Source organism: Pseudophryne corroboree, chromosome 2 (assembly GCF_028390025.1).
Source record: "Pseudophryne corroboree isolate aPseCor3 chromosome 2, aPseCor3.hap2, whole genome shotgun sequence".
Lineage (NCBI taxonomy): Eukaryota > Metazoa > Chordata > Amphibia > Anura > Myobatrachidae > Pseudophryne > Pseudophryne corroboree.
In genome coordinates this window covers 612,794,423-612,816,547 of record NC_086445.1, presented here as the reverse complement: position 1 = coordinate 612,816,547, position 22,125 = coordinate 612,794,423, and the positions used below count along the sequence as shown (strand labels likewise).

General features: G+C 48.4%; 1 protein-coding gene across 1 annotated transcript in view; it reads right to left on the bottom strand.

Annotated features, from left to right (window-relative positions):
- Positions 1 to 17,025: 17,025 nt before the first annotated feature.
- Positions 17,026 to 22,125, bottom strand: part of ABHD10 (abhydrolase domain containing 10, depalmitoylase) — an 83,568-nt gene continuing 78,468 nt past the window's right edge. The window contains exon 5 of the mRNA XM_063954779.1: positions 17,026 to 17,673. Within this exon, the coding sequence (XP_063810849.1) occupies positions 17,332 to 17,673 (342 nt within the window). The 3' untranslated portion in view covers positions 17,026 to 17,331. The remainder of the gene's footprint in view (positions 17,674 to 22,125) is intronic.

The following is a 22,125-nucleotide window of genomic DNA, read 5'->3' as shown; positions in this document are numbered from 1 at the left end:
GGGTTTTGCCAGGCTTAGAGCATTGTAAATCGCTCTTAGCTCCAGTATATTTATGTGAAGAGATATCTCCAGGTTTGACCATACTCCCTGGAAGTTTCTTCCCTGTGTGACCGCTCCCCAGCCTCTCAGACTGGCATCCGTGGTCACCAGGACCCAGTCCTGTATGCCGAATCTGCGGCCCTCTAACAGATGAGCACTCTGCAACCACCACAGAAGAGACACCCTTGTCCGTGGCGATAAGGTTATCCGCTGATGCATCTGCAGATGCGATCCGGACCATTTGTCCAGCAGATCCCACTGAAAAGTTCGTGCGTGGAATCTGCCGAATGGAATCGCTTCGTAAGAAGCCACCATCTTTCCCAGGACTCTTGTGCATTGATGCACAGACACTTTTCCTGGTTTTAGGAGGTTCCTGACAAGTTCGGATAACTCCTTGGCTTTCTCCTCCGGAAGAAACACCTTTTTCTGAACCGTGTCCAGAATCATTCCCAGGAACAGCAGACGCGTTGTCGGGGTCAACTGAGATTTTGGAAAATTCAGAATCCACCCGTGTTGTTGCAGCACTACTTGGGTTAGTGCTACTCCGTCCTCCAGCTGTTCTCTGGACCTTGCCCTTATCAGGAGATCGTCCAAGTAAGGGATAATTAATACGCCTCTTCTTCGCAGAAGAATCATCATTTCGGCCATTACCTTGGTAAAGACCCGAGGTGCCGTGGACAATCCAAACGGCAGCGTCTGAAACTGATAATGACAGTTTTGCACCACGAACCTGAGGTACCCTTGATGTGAAGGGCAAATTGGGACATGCAGATAAGCATCTTTTATGTCCAGGGACACCATAAAGTCCCCTTCTTCCAGATTCGCTATCACTGCTCTGAGTGACTCCATCTTGAACTTGAATTTTTGTATGTACAGGTTCAAAGATTTCAGATTTAGAATAGGTCTTACCGAGCCGTCCGGCTTCGGTACCACAAATAGTGTGGAGTAATACACCTTTTCCTGTTGTAGGAGGGGTACCTTGACTATCACCTGCTGAGAAAACAGCTTGTGAATGGCTTCCAATACCGTCGCCCTGTCTGAGGGAGACGTTGGCAAAGCAGACTTTAGGAACCGGCGAGGGGGAGACTTCTCGAATTCCAACCTGTAACCCTGAGATACTACCTGCAGGATCCAGGGGTCCACCTGTGAGCAAGCCCACTGCGCGCTGAAATTCTTGAGTCGACCCCCCACCGCTCCTGAGTCCGCTTGTAAAGCCCCAGCGTCATGCTGAGGGCTTTGCAGAACCCGGGGCGGGCTTCTGTTCCTGGGAAGGAGCTGCTTGCTGCCCTCTCTTACCCTTTCCTCTGCCTCGGGGCAGATATGACTGTCCTTTTGCCCGCTTGTTCTTATAGGACTGAAAGGACTGCGGCTGAAAAGACGGTGTCTTTTTCTGTTGGGAGGGGGTCTGAGGTAAAAAGGTGGATTTTCCGGCAGTTGCCGTGGCCACCAGATCCGATAGACCGACGCCAAATAATTCCTCCCCTTTATACGGCAATACTTCCATATGCCGTTTGGAATCCGCATCACCTGACCACTGTCGCGTCCATAAACTTCTTCTGGCAGATATGGACATCGCACTTACTCTCGATGCCAGAGTGCAAATATCCCTCTGAGCATCTCGCATATAAAGAAAAGCATCCTTTAATTGCTCTAAAGTCAATAAAATACTGTCCCTATCCAGGGTATCAATATTTTCAGTCAGGGAATCCGACCAGACCACCCCAGCACTGCACATCCAGGCTGAGGCGATGGCTGGTCGCAGTATAACACCAGTATGTGTGTATATACTTTTTAAGGTAGTTTCCAGCCTCCTATCAGCTGGATCCTTGAGGGCGGCCGTATCAGGAGACGGTAACGCCACTTGTTTTGATAAGCGTGTGAGCGCCTTATCCACCCTAGGGGGTGTTTCCCAGCGCGCCCTAACCTCTGGCGGGAAAGGGTATAATGCCAATAACTTTTTTGAAATTAGCACTTTTCTATCTGGGTTAACCCACGCTTCATCACATACATCATTTAATTCCTCTGATTCTGGAAAAACTACAGGTAGTTTTTTCACACCCCACATAATACCCCTTTTTGTGGTACTTGCAGTATCAGAGATATGTAAAGTCTCCTTCATTGCCGTGATCATATAACGTGCCCTACTGGAAAATACGTTTGTTTCTTCACCGTCGACACTAGATTCAGTGTCCGTGTCTGGGTCTGTGTCGACCGACTGAGGTAAAGGGCGTTTTACAGCCCCTGACGGTGTCTGAGACGCCTGGGCAGGTACTAACTGGTTTGCCGGCCGTCTCATGTCGTCAACTGATTTTTGTAATGTGCTGACATTATCACGTAATTCCATAAACAAAGCCATCCATTCCGGTGTCGACTCCCTGGGGGGTGACATCACCATTACCGGCAATTGCTCTGCCTCCACACCAACATCGTCCTCATACATGTCGACACACGCGTACCGACACACAGCAGACACACAGGGAATGCTCTATTGAAGACAGGACCCCACTAGCCCTTTGGGGAGACAGAGGGAGAGTTTGCCAGCACACACCCAAGCGCTATAATATATATGGGAACAACCCTATATAAGTGTTGTATCCTTATAGCAGCTTAAATATAGTAATATCGCCAAAAAAGTGCCCCCCCTCTCTGTTTTACCCTGTTTCTGTAGTGCAGTGCAGGGGAGAGTCCTGGGAGCCTTCCTCACAGCGGAGCTGAGCAGGAAAATGGCGCTGTGTGCTGAGGAGAATAAGCCCCGCCCCCTATTTCGGCGGGCTCTTCTCCCGGAGTTTGTGAGATCTGGCAGGGGTTAAATACATCCATATAGCCTCAAGGGCTATATGTGATGTATTTTTAGCCATAAAAAAGGTATTATACATTGCTGCCCAGGGCGCCCCCCCCCCAGCGCCCTGCACCCTCAGTGACCGCTGTGTGAAGTGTGCTGACAACAATGGCGCACAGCTGCAGTGCTGTGCGCTACCTCATGAAGACTGAAAAGTCTTCTGCCGCCTGTTTCTGGACCTCTTCAATCTTCGGCATCTGCAAGGGGGGTCGGCGGCGCGGCTCCGGGACCGGACTCCATGGCTGGGCCTGTGTTCGATCCCTCTGGAGCTAATGGTGTCCAGTAGCCTAAGAAGCCAATCCATCCTGCACGCAGGTGAGTTCACTTCTCTCCCCTAAGTCCCTCGATGCAGTGAGCCTGTTGCCAGAAGGACTCACTGAAAATAAAAAACCTAAAAACTTTTTCTAAGCAGCTCTTTAGGAGAGCCACCTAGATTGCACCCTGCTCGGACGGGCACAAAAACCTAACTGAGGCTTGGAGGAGGGTCATAGGGGGAGGAGCCAGTGCACACCACCTGATCCTAAAGCTTTATTTTTGTGCCCTGTCTCCTGCGGAGCCGCTAATCCCCCATGGTCCTGACGGAGTCCCCAGCATCCACTAGGACGTTAGAGAAAAAAATATCAGTACACACACTATAATGTCATTTAATACCCACCAATAAAACTTTACAAGTAGTAGCTATTTATCCCACCATGGTACTGTGTGGAGTTTGTATATTCTCCCCGTACTTTCGTGGATTTCCTCCCACAATCCCAAAATATAACGGTAGGTTAATTGGCTCCCAAGAAATTAAACATAACGTGAATGTGTGTGCGTGTAAATTTGGCAGGGAATATAGATTGTAAGCTCCACTGGGGCAGGGACTGATGTTGAATGGTCAAATATTGGCCCCATTTATCAAGCCTTGGAGAGTGATAAACAGCACAGTGATAAAGTACCAGTGTTTCCACTCCACTCCAGTGCATGTTTTACAGATCTTTACGATCTTAAAAAAGTATCAGTCAGTAATGTATACACCTCTGCACCAACATGAAGATATGGATAACAAGCACTGCAAGGGGTCCGTGAGGAATGGAATTACACTGGCTTACACAATAAAACTATGAAGACCCTGAAGTAAAAAAATGTTAGAAGTCTATTGCCGAGAGCAAAAGGGTTATCCAAGTATTAGCTTTCAGCATGTGTATGGTTTCCCTAAATCAAGGCCTGCAAAGGGGATGAATAACAAGCTGGAGAACCAATGAGAAGGTCATTTTTTCTTTTTCTTTTTATAACCCCTTTACCTCACACATTCTAGAAAAACAAAATCATTTGTCTGAAGGATCTTTAAAGAGCAAATTCATTTTGGAAATCTCCTCAAAGGCAGCATAAAATAATGCAAAGAATTGTGAAGTGGCAAATGGCACAACTAGACAATATGTGGGTAATATAAATATAGTACCACCTACTGTATATGGCATAAGATTATATAACCAAACATTCACAAGTTGAAGGGATTTATGAAAACATTGCTTACATTCATTATTGAATGAGATACCGTTCATATCTTTGAGTGTGGAGTCACTAGTGATGAACGATGCGCGGCCCCGCGCTCGTTCATCGCTGGTGCCCCGTCGGCTGTGCATGCAGGCCAATATGGACGATCTCGTCCATATTTGCCTGCACTTCAATGGATCCGGGTGACGGGGGGAGTGAAGAAACTTCACTCCCCCCGTCACTGCCCCCCCGCCGCCGGGTCGCCCGTATCCACCGTCGGGCAGATCGGCGGCGGATCTTTAAATGTGTAGGGCCCTTAAGAAAGTATGTTGCTGATTCTGCTAATCAGATACAGTGGTTGTGTATTACTTACGATAGGCCTATTGTATTCAGGATGGTGAAGTTCACCTGATGTGACTTACCAAGAAAAAGACTGTAATAACAAATAGTTCCATAACTGCTCTCTCGCTAGTTTTCCCTCAATCTTTAAATAACCCCAAATCTAGTCATTCTCTCTTTATAGAAGCCTCTCTACTTGATTTCCTAGCTTGCGCTGATCTCTGAATCACAAACATTATGTTTAATGGAAATATTTTACATTGTTGACAACCACCTCTTCCTACCCATCTGGCACTTCAAGCATTGTTCACGCTGCTCAGCAACCTGCTCACAGTATGCACTAAAACTATTATACTGGCCTACTGATCTCATGCATACAATGTAACGTGCAATATTTGACAACACTTTATATATAACAGGCCTCTCCAGCTTTTGTGAAACTAAAAGTCCCAGCATGCCCTGACAGTTTTGCAATTATAGAATGCAAAAACTGTGGCAGGGCACAGATGGTGTGCCACAGGTTGGCCAGGCCTGCATTACAGTGTTAAGTTACACTATAATGAGACATAAAATAAGAATTTACTCACCGGTAATTCTGTTTCTCGTAGTCCGTAGCGGATGCTGGGAACTCCGTAAGGACCATGGGGAATAGCGGGCTCCGAAGGAGGCTGGGCACTCTAGAAAGATCTTAGACTACCTGGTGTGCACTGGCTCCTCCCACTATGACCCTCCTCCAAGCCTCAGTTAGGTACTGTGCCCGGACGAGCGTACACAATAAGGAAGGATTTTGAATCCCGGGTAAGACTCATACCAGCCACACCAATCACACCGAACAACTCGTGATATGAAACACAGTTAACAGTATGAAACGATAGAGCCTCTCAACAGATGGCTCAACAATAACCCGATTTAGTTAACAATAACTATGTACAAGTATTGCAGATAGACCGCACTTGGGATGGGCGCCCAGCATCCACTACGGACTACGAGAAACAGAATTACCGGTGAGTAAATTCTTATTTTCTCTAACGTCCTAGTGGATGCTGGGAACTCCGTAAGGACCATGGGGATTATACCAAAGCTCCCAAACGGGCGGGAGAGTGCGGATGACTCTGCAGCACCGAATGAGAGAACTCCAGGTCCTCCTCAGCCAGGGTATCAAATTTATAGAATTTTGCAAACGTGTTTGCCCCTGACCAAGTAGCTGCTCGGCAAAGTTGTAAAGCAGAGACCCCTCGGGCAGCCGCCCAAGATGAGCCCACCTTCCTTGTGGAATGGGCATTGACAGATTTTGGCTGTGGCAGGCCTGCCACAGTATGTGCAAGCTGAATTGTACTACAAATCCAACGAGCAATAGTCTGCTTAGAAGCAGGAGCACCCAGCTTGTTGGGTGCATATAGGATAAACAGCGAGTCAGATTTTCTGACTCCAGCCGTCCTGGAAACATATATTTTCAGGGCCCTGACAACGTCTAGCAACTTGGAGTCCTCCAAATCCTTAGTAGCCGCAGGCACCACAATAGGCTGGTTCAGGTGAAACGCTGACACCACCTTAGGGAGAAACTGGGGACGAGTCCTCAATTCTGCCCAATCCATATGAAAAATCAGATAAGGGCTTTTACATGATAAAGCCGCCAATTCTGACACTCGCCTGGCTGATGCCAGGGCCAATAACATGACCACTTTCCACGTGAGATATTTCAGATCCACGGTTTTTAGTGGCTCAAACCAATGTGATTTCAAGAAATTCAACATCACGTTGAGATCCCAAGGTGCCACAGGAGGCACAAATGGGGGCTGAATATGCAGCACTCCTTTCACAAATGTCTGAACTTCAGGTACTGAAGCTAGTTCCTTTTGAAAGAAAATCGACAGAGCCGAGATCTGTACTTTAATGGAGCCTAGTTTTAGGCCCATATTCACTCCTGCTTGCAGGAAATGCAGAAATCGACTCAGTTGAAATTCCTCTGTTGGGGCCTTTTTGGCCTCGCACCATGCAACATATTTCCGCCATATGCGGTGATAATGTTTTGCCGTAACATCTTTCCTGGCTTTAATAAGCGTAGGAATGACTTCCTCCGGAATGCCCTTTTCCTTCAGGATCCGGCGTTCAACCGCCATGCCGTCAAACGCAGCCGCGGTAAGTCTTGGAACAGACAGGGGCCCTGCTGTAGCAGTCCTGTCTGAGCGGCAGGGACCAAGGGTCCTCTGAGATCATCTCTTGAAGTTCCGGGTACCACGCTCTTCTTGGCCAATCCGGAACCACGAGAATTGTGTTTACTCCTCGCTTTCTTATTATTCTCAGTACCTTTGGTATGAGAGGTAGAGGAGGGAACACATACACTGACCGGTACACCCACGGTGTCACTAGGGCGTCCACCGCTATCGCCTGAGGGTCTCTTGACCTGGCGCAATACTTCTCTAGTTTTTTGTTTATGCGGGACGCCATCATGTCCACCTGTGGACGACCCCATTGATTTACAATCATTTGGAAGACTTCTGGATGAAGTCCCCACTCTCCCGGGTGGAGGTCGTGCCTGCTGAGAAAGTCTGCTTCCCAGTTGTCCACTCCCGGGATGAACACTGCTGACAGTGCTAGTACATGATTCTCCGCCCATCGGAGAATTTTTGTGGCTTCTGCCATCGCCGTCCTGCTTCTTGTGCCGCCCTGTCGATTCACATGGGCGACTGCCGTGATGTTGTCTGACTGGATCAGCACCGGCTGGTGTAGGAGCAGGGATTTTGCTTGACTTAGGGCATTGTAAATGGCCCTTAGTTCCAGAATATTTATGTGAAGGGCAGTCTCCTGACTTGACCATAGTCCTTGGAAATTTCTTCCCTTTGTGACTGCCCCCCAGCCTCGTAGGCTGGCATCCGTGGTCACCAGGACCCAGTCCTGTATGCCGAATCTGCGGCCCTCCAGAAGATGAGCACTGTGCAGCCACCACAGAAGAGACACCCTGGTTCGTGGAGACAGGGTTATTAAACGATGCATCTGAAGATGCGATCCGGACCACTTGTCCAACAGGTCCCACTGAAAGATTCTGGCATGGAACCTGCCGAATGGAATTGCTTCGTAAGAAGCTACCATCTTTCCCAGGACCCGCGTGCAGTGATGCACCGATACCTGTTTTGGTTTTAGGAGGTCTCTGACTAGAGAAGACAACGCCCTGGCTTTCTCCTCCGGGAGAAACACTTTTTTCTGGGCCGTGTCCAGAATCATTCCCAGGAACATTAGACGTGTCGTGGGGACCAGCTGTGACTTTGGGATATTCAGAATCCAACCGTGCTGGCTCAGCACTTCCTGAGATAGTGCTACTCCCACTAACAACTGTTCCTTGGATCGTGCCTTTATTAGGAGATCGTCCAAGTATGGGATAATTAAAACTCCCTTTTTTCGAAGGAGTATCATCATTTCCGCCATAACCTTGGTAAATACCCTCGGTGCCGTGGAGAGTCCAAACGGCAGCGTCTGGAATTGGTAATGGCAATCCTGTACCACAAATCTGAGGTACTCCTGGTGAGAATTGTAAATGGGGACATGCAGGTAAGCATCCTTGATGTCCAGGGATACCATGTAATCCCCCTCGTCCAGGCTTGCAATAACCGCCCTGAGCGATTCCATCTTGAACTTGAATTTTTTTATGTATGTGTTCAAGGACTTCAAATTTAAAATGGGTCTCACCGAACCGTCCGGTTTCGGTACCACAAATAGTGTGGAATAGTAACCCCGGCCTTGTTGAAGTAGGGGTACCTTGATTATCACCTGCTGGGAATACAGCTTGTGAATTGCCGCTAGCACTGCCTCCCTGTCTGAGGGAGCAATCGGCAAGGCGGATTTGAGGAAACGGCGGGGTGGAATCGCCTCGAATTCCAGCCTGTATCCCTGAGATACTATTTGAAGGATCCAGGGATCCACCTGTGAGCGAACCCACTGATCGCTGAAATTCCTGAGGCGGGCCCCCACCGTACCTGGCTCCGCCTGTGAAGCCCCACCGTCATGCGGCGGACTTGGAAGAGGAAGCGGGGGAGGACTTTTGTTCCTGGGAACCTGCTGTTTGCTGCAGCCTTTTTCCCCTGCCTCTGCCTCTTGACAGAAAAGACCCTCCTTTTCCCCGCTTGTTTTTCTGGGATCGAAAGGACTGAACCTGATAAAATGGCGCCTTCTTAGGCTGTGAGGGGACATGGGGTAAAAATGCTGACTTCCCAGACGTTGCTGTGGAAACTAGGTCGGAGAGACCATCCCCAAATAATTCCTCCCCTTTATAAGGCAAAACTTCCATGTGCCTTTTGGAATCTGCATCTCCAGTCCACTGGCGAGTCCATAAGCATCTCCTAGCAGAGATAGATAGTGCACTTACTTTAGATGCCAGCCGGCAGATTTCCCTCTGTGCATCTCTCATGTATAAGACTGAGTCTTTGATATGGTCAATTGTTAACAGGATCGTGTCTCTGTCTAGTGTGTCAATATTTTCTGACAGGTTATCTGACCATGCAGCGGCAGCACTGCACATCCAAGCTGACGCAATCGCTGGTCTGAGTATAATGCCTGAGTGTGTATATACAGACTTCAGGATCGCCTCCTGCCTTCTATCAGCAGGTTCCTTAAGGGCGGCCGTATCCTGGGACGGTAGTGCCACCTTTTTTGACAAACGTGTGAGCGCTTTATCCACCCTCGGGGGTGTTTCCCAACGTAACCTATCCTCTGGCGGGAAAGGGAACGCCATTAGTAATTTCTTAGGAATCACCAATTTCTTATCAGGGGAAGCCCACGCTTCTTCACACACTTCATTTAATTCATCTGAGGGGGAAAAAATAAGAATTTACTTACCGATAATTCTATTTCTCGGAGTCCGTAGTGGATGCTGGGGTTCCTGAAAGGACCATGGGGAATAGCGGCTCCGCAGGAGACAGGGCACAAAAAGTAAAGCTTTTACAGGTCAGGTGGTGTGCACTGGCTCCTCCCCCTATGACCCTCCTCCAGACTCCAGTTAGGTACTGTGCCCGGACGAGCGTACACAATAAGGGAGGATTTTGAATCCCGGGTAAGACTCATACCAGCCACACCAATCACACCGTACAACTTGTGATCTAAACCCAGTTAACAGTATGATAACAGAGGAGCCTCTGAAAGATGGCTCCCTAAACAAAATAACCCGAAATAGTTAACAATAACTATGTACAAGTCTTGCAGATAATCCGCACTTGGGATGGGCGCCCAGCATCCACTACGGACTCCGAGAAATAGAATTATCGGTAAGTAAATTCTTATTTTCTCTATCGTCCTAAGTGGATGCTGGGGTTCCTGAAAGGACCATGGGGATTATACCAAAGCTCCCAAACGGGCGGGAGAGTGCGGATGACTCTGCAGCACCGAATGAGAGAACTCCAGGTCCTCTTTTGCCAGGGTATCAAATTTGTAAAATTTTACAAACGTGTTCTCCCCTGACCACGTAGCTGCTCGGCAGAGTTGTAATGCCGAGACCCCTCGGGCAGCCGCCCAGGATGAGCCCACCTTCCTTGTGGAATGGGCCTTAACAGAATTAGGCTGTGGCAGGCCTGCCACAGAATGTGCAAGTTGAATCGTGTTACAAATCCAACGAGCAATCGACTGCTTAGAAGCAGGTGCACCCAACTTGTTGGGTGCATACAGTATAAACAGCGAGTCAGATTTTCTGACTCCAGCCGTCCTTGAAATGTATATCTTTAAAGCTCTGACAACGTCCAACAACTTGGAGTCTTCCAAGTCGTTTGTAGCCGCAGGCACTACAATAGGCTGGTTCAGGTGAAACGCTGACACCACCTTCGGGAGAAAATGCGGACGCGTCCGCAGCTCTGCCCTATCTAAATGGAAAATTAAATAAGGACTTTTATAAGATAAAGCCGCCAGTTCTGATACTCTCCTGGCCGAAGCCAGGGCCAGTAACATAGTCACTTTCCATGTGAGATATTTCAAATCCACCTTCTTAAGTGGTTCAAACCAATGGGATTTGAGGAAATCTAAAACTACATTTAGATCCCACGGTGCCACCGGAGGCACCACAGGAGGCTGTATATGCAGTACTCCTTTGACAAAAGTCTGGACCTCAGGAACTGAGGCCAATTCTTTTTGGAAGAATATAGACAGGCCGAAATTTGAACCTTAATAGATCCCAATTTGAGACCCATAGACAATCCTGATTGCAGGAAATGTAGGAAACGACCCAGTTGAAATTCCTCCGTCGGAGCATTCCGACCCTCGCACCATGCCACATATTTCCGCCAAATGCGGTGATAATGCTTTGCGGTGACTTCTTTCCTTGCCTTAATCAAGGTAGGAATGACTTCTTCAGGAATGCCTTTTTCTTTTAGAATCTGGCGTTCAACCGCCAAACGCAGCCGCGGTAAGTCTTGAAAAAGACAAGGACCCTGCAGAGGCAGGTCCCTTCTCAGAGGTAGAGGCCACGGATCGTCCGTGACCATCTCTTGAAGTTCCGGGTACCAAGTCCTTCTTGGCCAATCCGGAGCCACTAGTATCGTTCTTACTCCTCTTTGCCGTATAATCCTCAATACCTTTGGTATGAGAGGCAGAGGAGGAAACACATATACCGACTGGTACACCCAAGGTGTTACCAGCGCATCCACAGCTATTGCCTGCGGATCTCTTGACCTGGCGCAATACCTGTCCAGTTTTTTGTTGAGGCGAGACGCCATCATGTCCACCATTGGTCTTTCCCAACGGGTTACCAGCATGTGGAAAACTTCTGGATGAAGTCCCCACTCTCCCGGGTGAAGATCGTGTCTGCTGAGGAAGTCTGCTTCCCAGTTGTCCACGCCCGGGATGAATACTGCTGACAATGCTATCACGTGATTCTCCGCCCAGCGAAGGATCCTGGCAGCTTCTGCCATTGCACTCCTGCTTCTTGTGCCGCCCTGTCTGTTTACATGGGCGACTGCCGTGACGTTGTCCGACTGGATCAACACCGGTCTTCCTTGAAGCAGAGGTTCCGCCTGGTTTAGAGCATTGTAGATTGCTCTTAGTTCCAGAATGTTTATGTGAAGAGACTTTTCCAGGCTCGTCCACACTCCCTGGAAGTTTCTTCCCTGTGTGACTGCTCCCCAGCCTCTCAGGCTGGCGTCCATGGTCACCAGGATCCAATCCTGTATGCCGAATCTGCGGCCCTCCAGTAGATGAGCCTCCTGCAACCACCACAGAAGAGATACCCTTGTCCTTGGAGACAGGGCTATCCGCTGATGCATCTGAAGATGCGATCCGGACCATTCGTCCAGCAAATCTCCCTGAAAATGTTTTGCGTGAGATCTGCCGAATGGAATCGCTTCGTAAGAAGCCACCATTTTTCCCAGGCCTCCTGTGCATTAATGCACTGATACTTGGCCTGGTTTTAGGAGGTTTCTGACTAGGTCGGATAACTCCCTGGCTTTCCCCTCCAGGAGAAATACCTTTTTCTGGACTATGCCCAGAATCATTCCTGGGAACAGCAGACGTATCATCGGAAAAACAGCTGCGATTTTTGGAATATTTAGAATCCACTCGTGCTATCGTAGAACTACTTTAGATAGTTCTTTTCCGACCTCCAACTGTTCTCTGGAACTTGCCCCTTTCAGGATATCGTCCAAGTAAGGGATAATTAAGATGCCCTTTTCTTTGAAGAGAGTCATCTTTTCGGCCATTACCTTGGTAAAGGCCCGGGGTGCCGTGGATAATTCAACGGCAACTTTTTAAAACTGATATTGACAGTTCTGTATCACGAACCCGATGTACCCTTGTTGAGAAGGGCAAATTTGGACATGGAGGTAATCCTTGATGTCCCGGGACACCATATAGTCCCCTTCTTTCCGGTTCGCCATCACTGCTCTGAGTGACTCCATCTTGATTTGAACCTTTATGTAAGTGTTCAAAGATTTCAGATTTAGACTATGTCTCACCAAGCCGTCTGGCTTCAGTACCACCATATAGTGTGGAAGACTAATACCCTTTTCCTTGTTGTAGGAGGGGTACTTTGATTATCACCTGCTGGAAATACAGCTTGTGAATTTTTCCCAATACTGCCTCCCTGTTGGAGGGAGCCGTTGGTAACGCAGACTTCAGGAACCTGCGAGGAAAAGATGTCTCGACTCTCCAATCTGTACCCCTGGGATAATACTAGTACGATCCAGGGGTCAACTTGCGAGTGATCCCACTGCGCGTTGAGACTCTTGAGACTACACCCCCACCTAACCTGAGTCCGCTTACACGGCCCCAGCGTCATGCTGGGGACTTGGCAGACGCGGTGGAAGGCTTCCTTTCCTGGGAAGGAGCTGTCTGCTGCAGTCTACTTCCCTTTCCTCTATGTCTGGGCAGATATGACTGGCCTTTTGCCCGCTTGCCCTCATGGTAACGGAAGGATTGAGGCTGAAAAGACGGTGTCTGTTTCTGCTGAGATGTAACTTGGGGTAAAAAGGTTGGATTTCCAGCTGTTGCCGAGACCCCCAGGTCCGTTGGACCGACCCCAAATAACTCTTTCCCTTTATACGGCCATACTTCCATGTGTCGTATGGGATATGTATCACCTGACCACTGTCGTGTCCATGACATCTTCTGGGAGATATGGATCACGCACTTATTTTGATGCCAGAGTGCACATATCCCTCTGTGCATCTCGCATACATAAATATATAATGCATCCTATTAAATGCTCTATATCAATCAAATATTTTCAGTCAGGGAAACCGACCAAGCCAACCCAGCACTGCATCTCCAGGCTGATGGCGATCGCTGGTCGCAGTATAACCACCTTATGTGTGTATATACTTTTTAGGATATTTTTCCAGCTGCCTATCAGCTGGCTCCTTGAGGGCGGCCGTATCTGGAGACGGTAACGCCACTTGATAAGCGTGTGAGCGCCTTATTCATTTCCAACGCGCCCTAACTTCTGGCGGGAAAGGGTATAACGCCAATATTTGCTATCGGGGTAAACCCACGCATCATCACACACTTTATTTTATTTTATCTGATTCAGGAAAAACTACAGGTAGTTTTTTTCACTCCCACATAATACCCTTTTTTGTGGTACTTGTAGTATCAGAAATATGTAACACCTCCTTCATTGCCCTTAACGTGTGGCCCTAATAAGGAATACGTTTGTTTATTCACCGTCGACACTGGATTCAGTGTCGGTGTCTGTGTCTGTGTCGACCGACTGAGGTAAATGGGCGTTATTAAAAACCCCTGACGGTGTTTCTGAGACGCCTGGACCGGTACTGATTGTTTGTCGGCCGTCTCATGTCGTCAACCGACCTTGCAGCGTGTTGACATTCTCACGTAATTCCCTAAATAAGCCATCCATACCGGTGTCGACTCCCTAGAGAGTGACATCACCATCATAGGCAATTGCTCCGCCTCCTCCAACATCGTCCTCATACATGTCGACACACACGTACCGACACACAGCACACACACCGGGAATGCTCTGACAGAGGACAGGACCCCACTAGCCCTTTGGAGAGACAGAGGGAGAGTTTGCCAGCACACACCAAAAAAACGCTATAATTACATAGGGACAACCTTATATAAGTGTTTCTCCCTTATAGCATCTTTAATATATTTATATCGCCAATTTAGTGCCCCCCCTCTCTGTTTAAACCCTGTTTCTGTAGTGCAGTGCAGGGGAGAGCCTGGGAGCCTTCTCTCCAGCCTTTCTGTGAGAGAAAATGGCGCTGTGTGCTGAGGAGATAGGCCCCGCCCCTTTTTCGGCGGGCTCGTCTCCCGCTATTTATTGTATTTAGGCAGGGGTTAAATATCTCCATATAGCCTCTGGGGGCTATATGTGAGGTATTTTTAGCCTTATATAGGTTTACATTTGCCTCCCAGGGCGCCCCCCCCCAGCGCCCTGCACCCTCAGTGACTGCCGTGTGAAGTGTGCTGAGAGGAAAATGGCGCACAGCTGCAGTGCTGTGCGCTACCTTTAGAAGACTGCAGGAGTCTTCAGCCGCCGATTCTGGACCTCTTCTTGCTTCAGCATCTGCGAGGGGGCCGGCGGCGAGGCTCCGGTGACCATCCAGGCTGTACCTGTGATCGTCCCTCTGGAGCTTCATGTCCAGTAGCCAAGAAGCCAATCCATCCTGCACGCAGGTGAGTTCACTTCTTCTCCCCTCAGTCCCTCGCTGCAGTGATCCTGTTGCCAGCAGGAATCACTGTAAAATAAAAAACCTAAGCTAAACTTCTCTAAGCAGCTCTTTATGAGAGCCACCTAGAATTGCACCCTTCTCGGCCGGGCACAAAAATCTAACTGGAGTCTGGAGGAGGGTCATAGGGGGAGGAGCCAGTGCACACCACCTGACCTGTAAAAGCTTTACTTTTTGTGCCCTGTCTCCTGCGGAGCCGCTATTCCCCATGGTCCTTTCAGGAACCCCAGCATCCACTTAGGACGATAGAGAAACTACAGGTAGTTTTTTCTCCCCAAACATAATACCCTTTTTTGTGGTACCTGGATGTAAATCAGAAATATTTAACACCTCTTTCATTGCCTCAATCATGCAGCGAATGGCCTTAACGGGCATTTAATTTGACTCATCGTCGTCGACACTGGCGTCAGTATCCGTGTCGACATCTACTTGTGCCACCTGAGATAACGGGCGTTTTAGAGCCCCTGATGACTTTTGAGACCCTTGGACAGGCACGAGCTGAAGACTCGGCTGTCCCACAGTCGGCATGTCGTCAAATTTTTTATGTAAGGAGTCTATACGTGCACTCATTTCTTGCCATAATACCATCCACTCAGGTGTCTGCCCCGCAGGGGGTGACATCTCTGCTAAAGGCATCTGCTCCCCCTCCACATCATTATCCTCCTCAAACATGTCGACACAGCCGTACCGACACACTCCACACACACAGGGAATGCTCAAATAGAGGACAGGACCCACAAAAGCCCTTTGGGGGGACAGAGTAAGAGTATGCCAGCACACACCAGAGCGCTATATATATATACAGGGACTAACTGAGTTATGTCCCTTATAGCTGCTTATACTGTATACAGTGCCAATTTAGTGCCCCCCCTCTCTTTTCCCTCTTACTGTACTGTAGAAATGCAGGGAAGAGCCAGGGAGCTTCCTTCCAGCCGAGATGTGAGGGAAAAATGGCGCCAGTGTGCTGAGGATAGGCTCCGCCCCTTTTTCGCGGCCTATTCTCCCGCTTTTATTGGGATTCTGGCAGGGGTATTTACCTCATATATAGCCCCAGGGGCTATATATTGAGGTATTTTAGCCAGCCAAGGTGTTTTTATTGCTGCCTCAGGGCGCCCCCCCCCCAGCGCCCTGCACCCTCAGTGACCGGAGTGTGAAGTGTGTATGAGGAGCAATGGCGCACAGCTGCAGTGCTGTGCGCTACCTTGGTGAAGACAGGATGTCTTCATGCCGCCGATTTTCCGGACCATCTTCCTGCTTCTGGCTCTGTAAGGGGGACGGCGGCGCGGCTCCGGGACCGAACATCAAGGCTGGGCCTGCGGTCGATCCCTCTGGAGCTAATGGTGTCCAGTAGCCTAAGAAGCCCAATCCGGCTGCAAGCAGGCGAGTTCGCTTCTTCTCCCCTTAGTCCCTCGCTGCAGTGAGCCTGTTGCCATCAGGTCTCACTGAAAAAAACAAATTCTAAGACTAAAACTTTCTAAGAGCTCAGGAGAGCCCCTAGTGTGCATCCAACCTCGGCCGGGCACGAAATCTAACTGAGGCTTGGAGGAGGGTCATAGTGGGAGGAGCCAGTGCACACCAGGTAGAAGATCTTTCTAGAGTGCCCAGCCTCCTTCGGAGCCCGCTATTCCCCATGGTCCTTACGGAGTTCCCAGCATCCACTAGGACGTTAGAGAAAATATAAAACATTCTAGGGTATAAGACACAAGAGACTTGCAAGAAAAAAGCAAAACTTAAAAATACATACCAAGAAAAAAAAAAAAAAAAATCTATACTTGTTACAATGTATAATGGGAAACATTTAGCAGCTTAGGTGGAAATCCTCTTCATAATTAATAAGGTTATCATTTAAGGGAATTTCAGATAAATGTATTGAACATTGCCTGTATTTGTCTTTTTGTATAACCTTAAAACTCTTTAAAAAAAAGTCCTGGTCAGATGGGGGATCATATCTGAAGTCTGGCAGCTTGATTGGTGGGTTCCATGGATTCAAAGTTGACAGCTCCAACTAAACATATTAGCAATATTTTATTTTGTAGGTTGATGTAGAAATATCAAGGTTAATAGGACACTGCAACTACTCAAATGCACAAAAAGCGAATCAAAAATTGCAAAAATAATCAGAATTAGTAAACGCCCTGAACACAAACCATGAGTAATATAGCAGACGTGTTACCTGTAGATCTACTGTATATTAGTTTATTTTTTATAGAAATACATACAGTAGTATTAAAGTGATTACAACAAATTCTGTACAATTCAAAAACATATTCACATTTTCTATCTGGGAAGTAGAAAAGAGGAACATTTGGCCAGTATAAAATTACAGTGATACAGAAGCGAATAATAAAGTTCTTTTTCTATGTAAACATAATTATCTGCAGCGGATTTGTGCAAACATGTAATTATTATGGGAGGTGTAATAGGAGAACACTTAGGTGAAGCTTTTGGCTACTGAACAGTGGATTTTAAATTACTTTATCCCAAAGTTGTAAGTTTATCAATTAAATCATCAATTGTGTACACAAGAAGTTTCATGTCATCCTTTTCACTCATCCGATGTTGACCGTGTTTGCGGAGAATGACATCTACATCAGTACTGAGCACACAGTCAGCAATCTTCAGTGACACATGCCATGGGACGTCCTCATCTTTCATGCCATGAATCAGACGCACAGGGGACGTTATTGGTATGGGACTATTTAATATGCAGTGGTTTTCTGCCTCTTTAATAAAAGAATAAGGAATCTTATAAAAACCTTCTTCACTGTACTTTGAGGGAAGGCTAAGTTCACCCTTCTCCTCAACTGCTTTCTTCTCCTGTAAGTAGAAAGTTTTAGTAAACATATCAGCCATCTCCCTTATTACAATGTTTAACACTGTTCAAAGCAACATTTTTTCTTGTATATTAAAAGCACATAAAGCAGTAATCATAGATATGATTTTTTCCATTTTAAATAAATAACAAGTTAAAGCAGCTTTGTAAGCTATTTTCCTACAAACATTAAAAACTACTCTGGTTGGTAAATAAAAATGGCTGCCAGATAGAGATAGTCAGTCTGCTACACAGACGAAGGTTCACAGCTCTCAGTATGTCATGTGATTGCAAAGGGCCAGTACAAAGCCTCTCTGCACACTACATCATTTCCCAAGTGACTGTGATGGTAGTCCAGAATCATAGATCCTTAATAGCAGCCTGAATGTAAAATACTGCACAATACTGACATCATATTGCCAACAGAGGTGGGATTCCCGGCGTCAAAATACCAACACCTGGAATCCCGAATGGAATCTCAGCGAGACACGCTCACGTTCTGCCGTGGGGTGGTGGGGGGAGGTTAGGTTTAGGCACTAATAGGGGGTTAGAGTGAAGGGATGGGAAGTTTAGGGTTAGGGTACCTCGGAGGGATTGTTAGGTTTAGGCACAAAGAAAGGGAGGTTAGGGTTACGCACAGGCAGCAGGGAAGGGAGGTTAGGGTTAGGCACAGGGGGCAGGGAAGGGAGGGTTAGGCACAGGCAGCAGGGAAGGGAGGGTTAGGGTTAGGCACAGGCAGTAGGGAAGGGAGGGTTAGGCACAGGCAGCAGGGAAGGGAGGGGAGGCACAGGCAGCAGGGAAGGGAGGGTTAGGGTTAGGCACAGGCAGCAGGGAAGGGAGGGTTAGGGTTAGGCACAGGCAGCAGGGAAGGGAGGGTTAGGGTTAGGCACAGGCAGCAGGGAAGGGAGGGTTAGGCACCTAGCGGGGAGGGTTAGGGTTAGGCACCAACAAGGGAAGGGAGGGGTAGGGGTCAGGGGAAATTTAAGGTCTTACTTGCGGGACTGTCAGGATTTTAAAGGAAGGGATGCCGATGTCGGTATTCTGACCATCGGCATCCCGTCCATCGACATTTTAATGGATTGCTGCTTAAAGATCCTGAAAAATGTTCATAAGAAGACACTGATGTAGAATATAAATCTAAGGCTGGGTACACACTACACGATGTGTTACCCAGCGACAGTCCGACCGATATATAACGTATATTCTAAATGCTTGGGACCAGAAGTATTTTTAAATATTTGCATACTGTAATGAGATATCTTGGGGTTGGGAACCGAGTCTAAACACAAAATGCATTTATATTTCATATACACCTTACACACATAGGGGGTATCCTATTAGCCGCGATAACATTAGCCACAATTACAGATTGCGTTATCGCACCTATCTCCTGAACAATCGGGTTATCGCAGCTTGCGCGCTCCCATTTACATAAATAGGATTTTAATATCTACGGTAAATCCTTTTCTCTTACGTCCTAGAGGATGCTGGGGACTCCAAAAGGACCATGGGGTCTATACCAAAGCTCCAGACCGGGCGGGAGAGTGCGGACGACTCTGCAGCACCGACTGAGCAAACATGAGGTCCTCATCAGCCAGGGTATCAAACTTGTAGAACTTAGCAAGTGTTTGAACCCGACCATGTAGCTGCTCGGCAAAGTTGAAGTGCCGAGACACCTCGTGCAGCCGCCCAAGATGAGCCCACCTTCCTGGTAGAATGGGCCTTTACTGACTTCGGTACTGGTAGTCCAGCCGAAGAATGAGCTTGCTGAATCGTATTACAAATCCAGCGTGCAATAGTCTGCTTAGAAGCAGGATTTCCAATCTTGTTGGAAGCATACAGGACAAACAGAGCCTCTGTCTTCCTAGTAAGAGCCGTTCTAGCGACATACATTTTCAAAGCTCTTACAACGTCAAGAGATTTTGGGAACGCTACAGCATCTGTAGTCACAGGTACCACAATAGGCTGCTTTATGTGAAACGAAGAAACCACCTTCGGCAGAAATTGTTGACGAGTCCTCAATTCCGCTCTATACGAATGAAAGATCAAAAATGGGCTCTTGTGAGACAAGGCTGCCAACTCGGACACTTGTCTGGCAGATGCCAGAGCCAAAAGCATGACCACTTTCCAAGTGAGAAACTTCAACTCAACCTTACGCAAAGGCTCAAACCAGTGAGACATAAGAAACTGCAACACCACTTCATGATCCCTTCACGAAAGTCTGAACCTCAGGAAGGACGGCCAATTCCTATTGAAAGAAAATAGATAAAGCCGAAATCTGCACTTTGATGGAACCCAATTTCAGGCCCGCATCCACGCCTGCCTGCAAAAAAATGAAGGAAGTGACCCAAGTGAAACTCCTCCACAGGAGCTGCTATGGTTTCGTACCACGACACATCTTTTCTCCAAATACGGTGATAATGTTTCGCCGTGACCTCCTTCCTAGCCTTAAGGAGAGTGGGGATGACTTCCCCGAGAATACCCTTCCGAGCTAAAATCTGGCGTTCAACTTCCACGCCGTCAAACGCAGCCGCGGTAAGTCCGGAAAGAGGCAGGGCCCCTGCAGTAACAGGTCCTCTCTTAGAGGAAGCGGCCAGGGATCTTCCACTAGTAAATTCCTGAAGATCCGGATACCAGGCCCTCCGCGGCCAATCTGGAACGACGAGTATTGCTTGGACCCTTGTTCGTCTTATGATCCTCAGCACCTTTGGAATGAGAGGACGCGGAGGGTACACATATACCGACTGAAACACCCACGGAGTTACCAGGGCGTCCACTGCACAGGCTTGGGGGTCCCTTGACCTGGAACAATACCTCGGAAGCTTCTTGTTGAGGCGAGACGCCATCATGTCTATCTGAGGAATTCCCCAACGCCTTGCCACTTCTGCAAATACCTCTTGATGAAGAGCCCACTCTCCTGGATGGAGATCGTGTCTGCTGAGGAAATCTGCTTCCCAGTTGTCCACGCCCGGGAGGAAAACTGCTGACAGAGCGCTCACATGCTGTTCCGCCCAGCGGCGAATTCTTGTGGCTTCCGCCGTTGCCACCCTGCTCCTTGTTCCGCCTTGGCGGTTTACGTACGCCACCACTGTGATGTTGTCCGACTGGATCAGGACAGGGAGACCCTGAAGAATGTTCTTCGCTTGCAGGAGGCCGTTGTAAATGGCTCTTAACTCAAGAACATTTATGTGGAGAGAAGATTCCTGGCTTGACCATTTTCCATGGAAACTTCTTCCCTGCGCCCCAGCCTCGGAGACTTGCATCTGTGGTCAGCAGGACCCAGTCCTGGATTCCGAAACGGCGTCCCTCTAGGAGGTGAGAGCTTTGCAGCCACCACAGGAGAGAGATCCTGGCCCTGGAAGATAGACTTATTTTCCGGTGCATGTGTAGGTGAAACCCGGACCATTTGTCCAGCAGGTCCCACTGAAACACCCTGGCATGAAACCTGCCAAACGGAATGGCCTCGTAAGCCGCCACCATCTTCCCTAGCACTCGAGTGCATTGATGAATCGACACTCTAGTTGGTCTCAAAAGCTCCTTGACCATGGTCTGAATTTCCAGAGCTTTGTCCTCCGGAAGAAACACTCTCTGAAGCTTCGTGTCTAGGATCATGCCCAGGAAGGGCAATCGAGTCGTCGGAAGTAACTGAGACTTTGGCAAATTTAAAATCCAACCGTGATGTTGCAGAACTGTCAGGGAGAGTTCCACATTCTTTAACAATTGTTCCTTTGACCTCGCCTTTATCAGGAGATCGTCCAAGTACAGGATAATTGTGACCCCTCGCTTGCGAAGGAGTACCATCATTTCTGCCATAACCTTGGTGAAAACCCTCGGGGCCGTGGAAAGCCCAAACGGCAACATCTGAAATTGGTAATGAAAATCCTGCACCGCAAATCTCAGGAAGGCCTGATACGGAGGATAAATCGGGACGTGTAAGTAGGCATCCTTTATGTCGACTGACGCCATAAAATCCCCCCCTTCTAGGCTGGAGATCACAGCTCGAAGAGATTCCATCTTGAACTTGAAAGTTTTCAAGTATGGATTGAGGGATTTTAGGTTCAAAATCGGTATGACCGAACCGCCCGGCTTCAGTACGGACAAACAGGCTCGAATAAAACCCTTCCGCCCGTTGGGATGGGGGAACGGGAACAATGAGCCTTTGTTGATACAACTTTTGTATCGCAGCATTTACCACTTCTCTTTCTGGAAGGCCTATATGAAAAAGCGGCGGGGGGGGGGGGGGGGGGGGGGGCGTCTCCTGAAACTCCAGCTTGTACCCTTGGGACACTATGTCTACGACCCAAGGATCCAGGGCTGATTGAACCTAGACCTGACTGAAGATCCGGAGACGGCCCCCCACCGGCACGGACTCCCGCAGGGGAGCCCCAGCGTCATGCGGTGGACTTGGTAGAGGCGGGGGAGGACTTTTGGTCCTGGGTGCCTGATTCTGCAGGCAA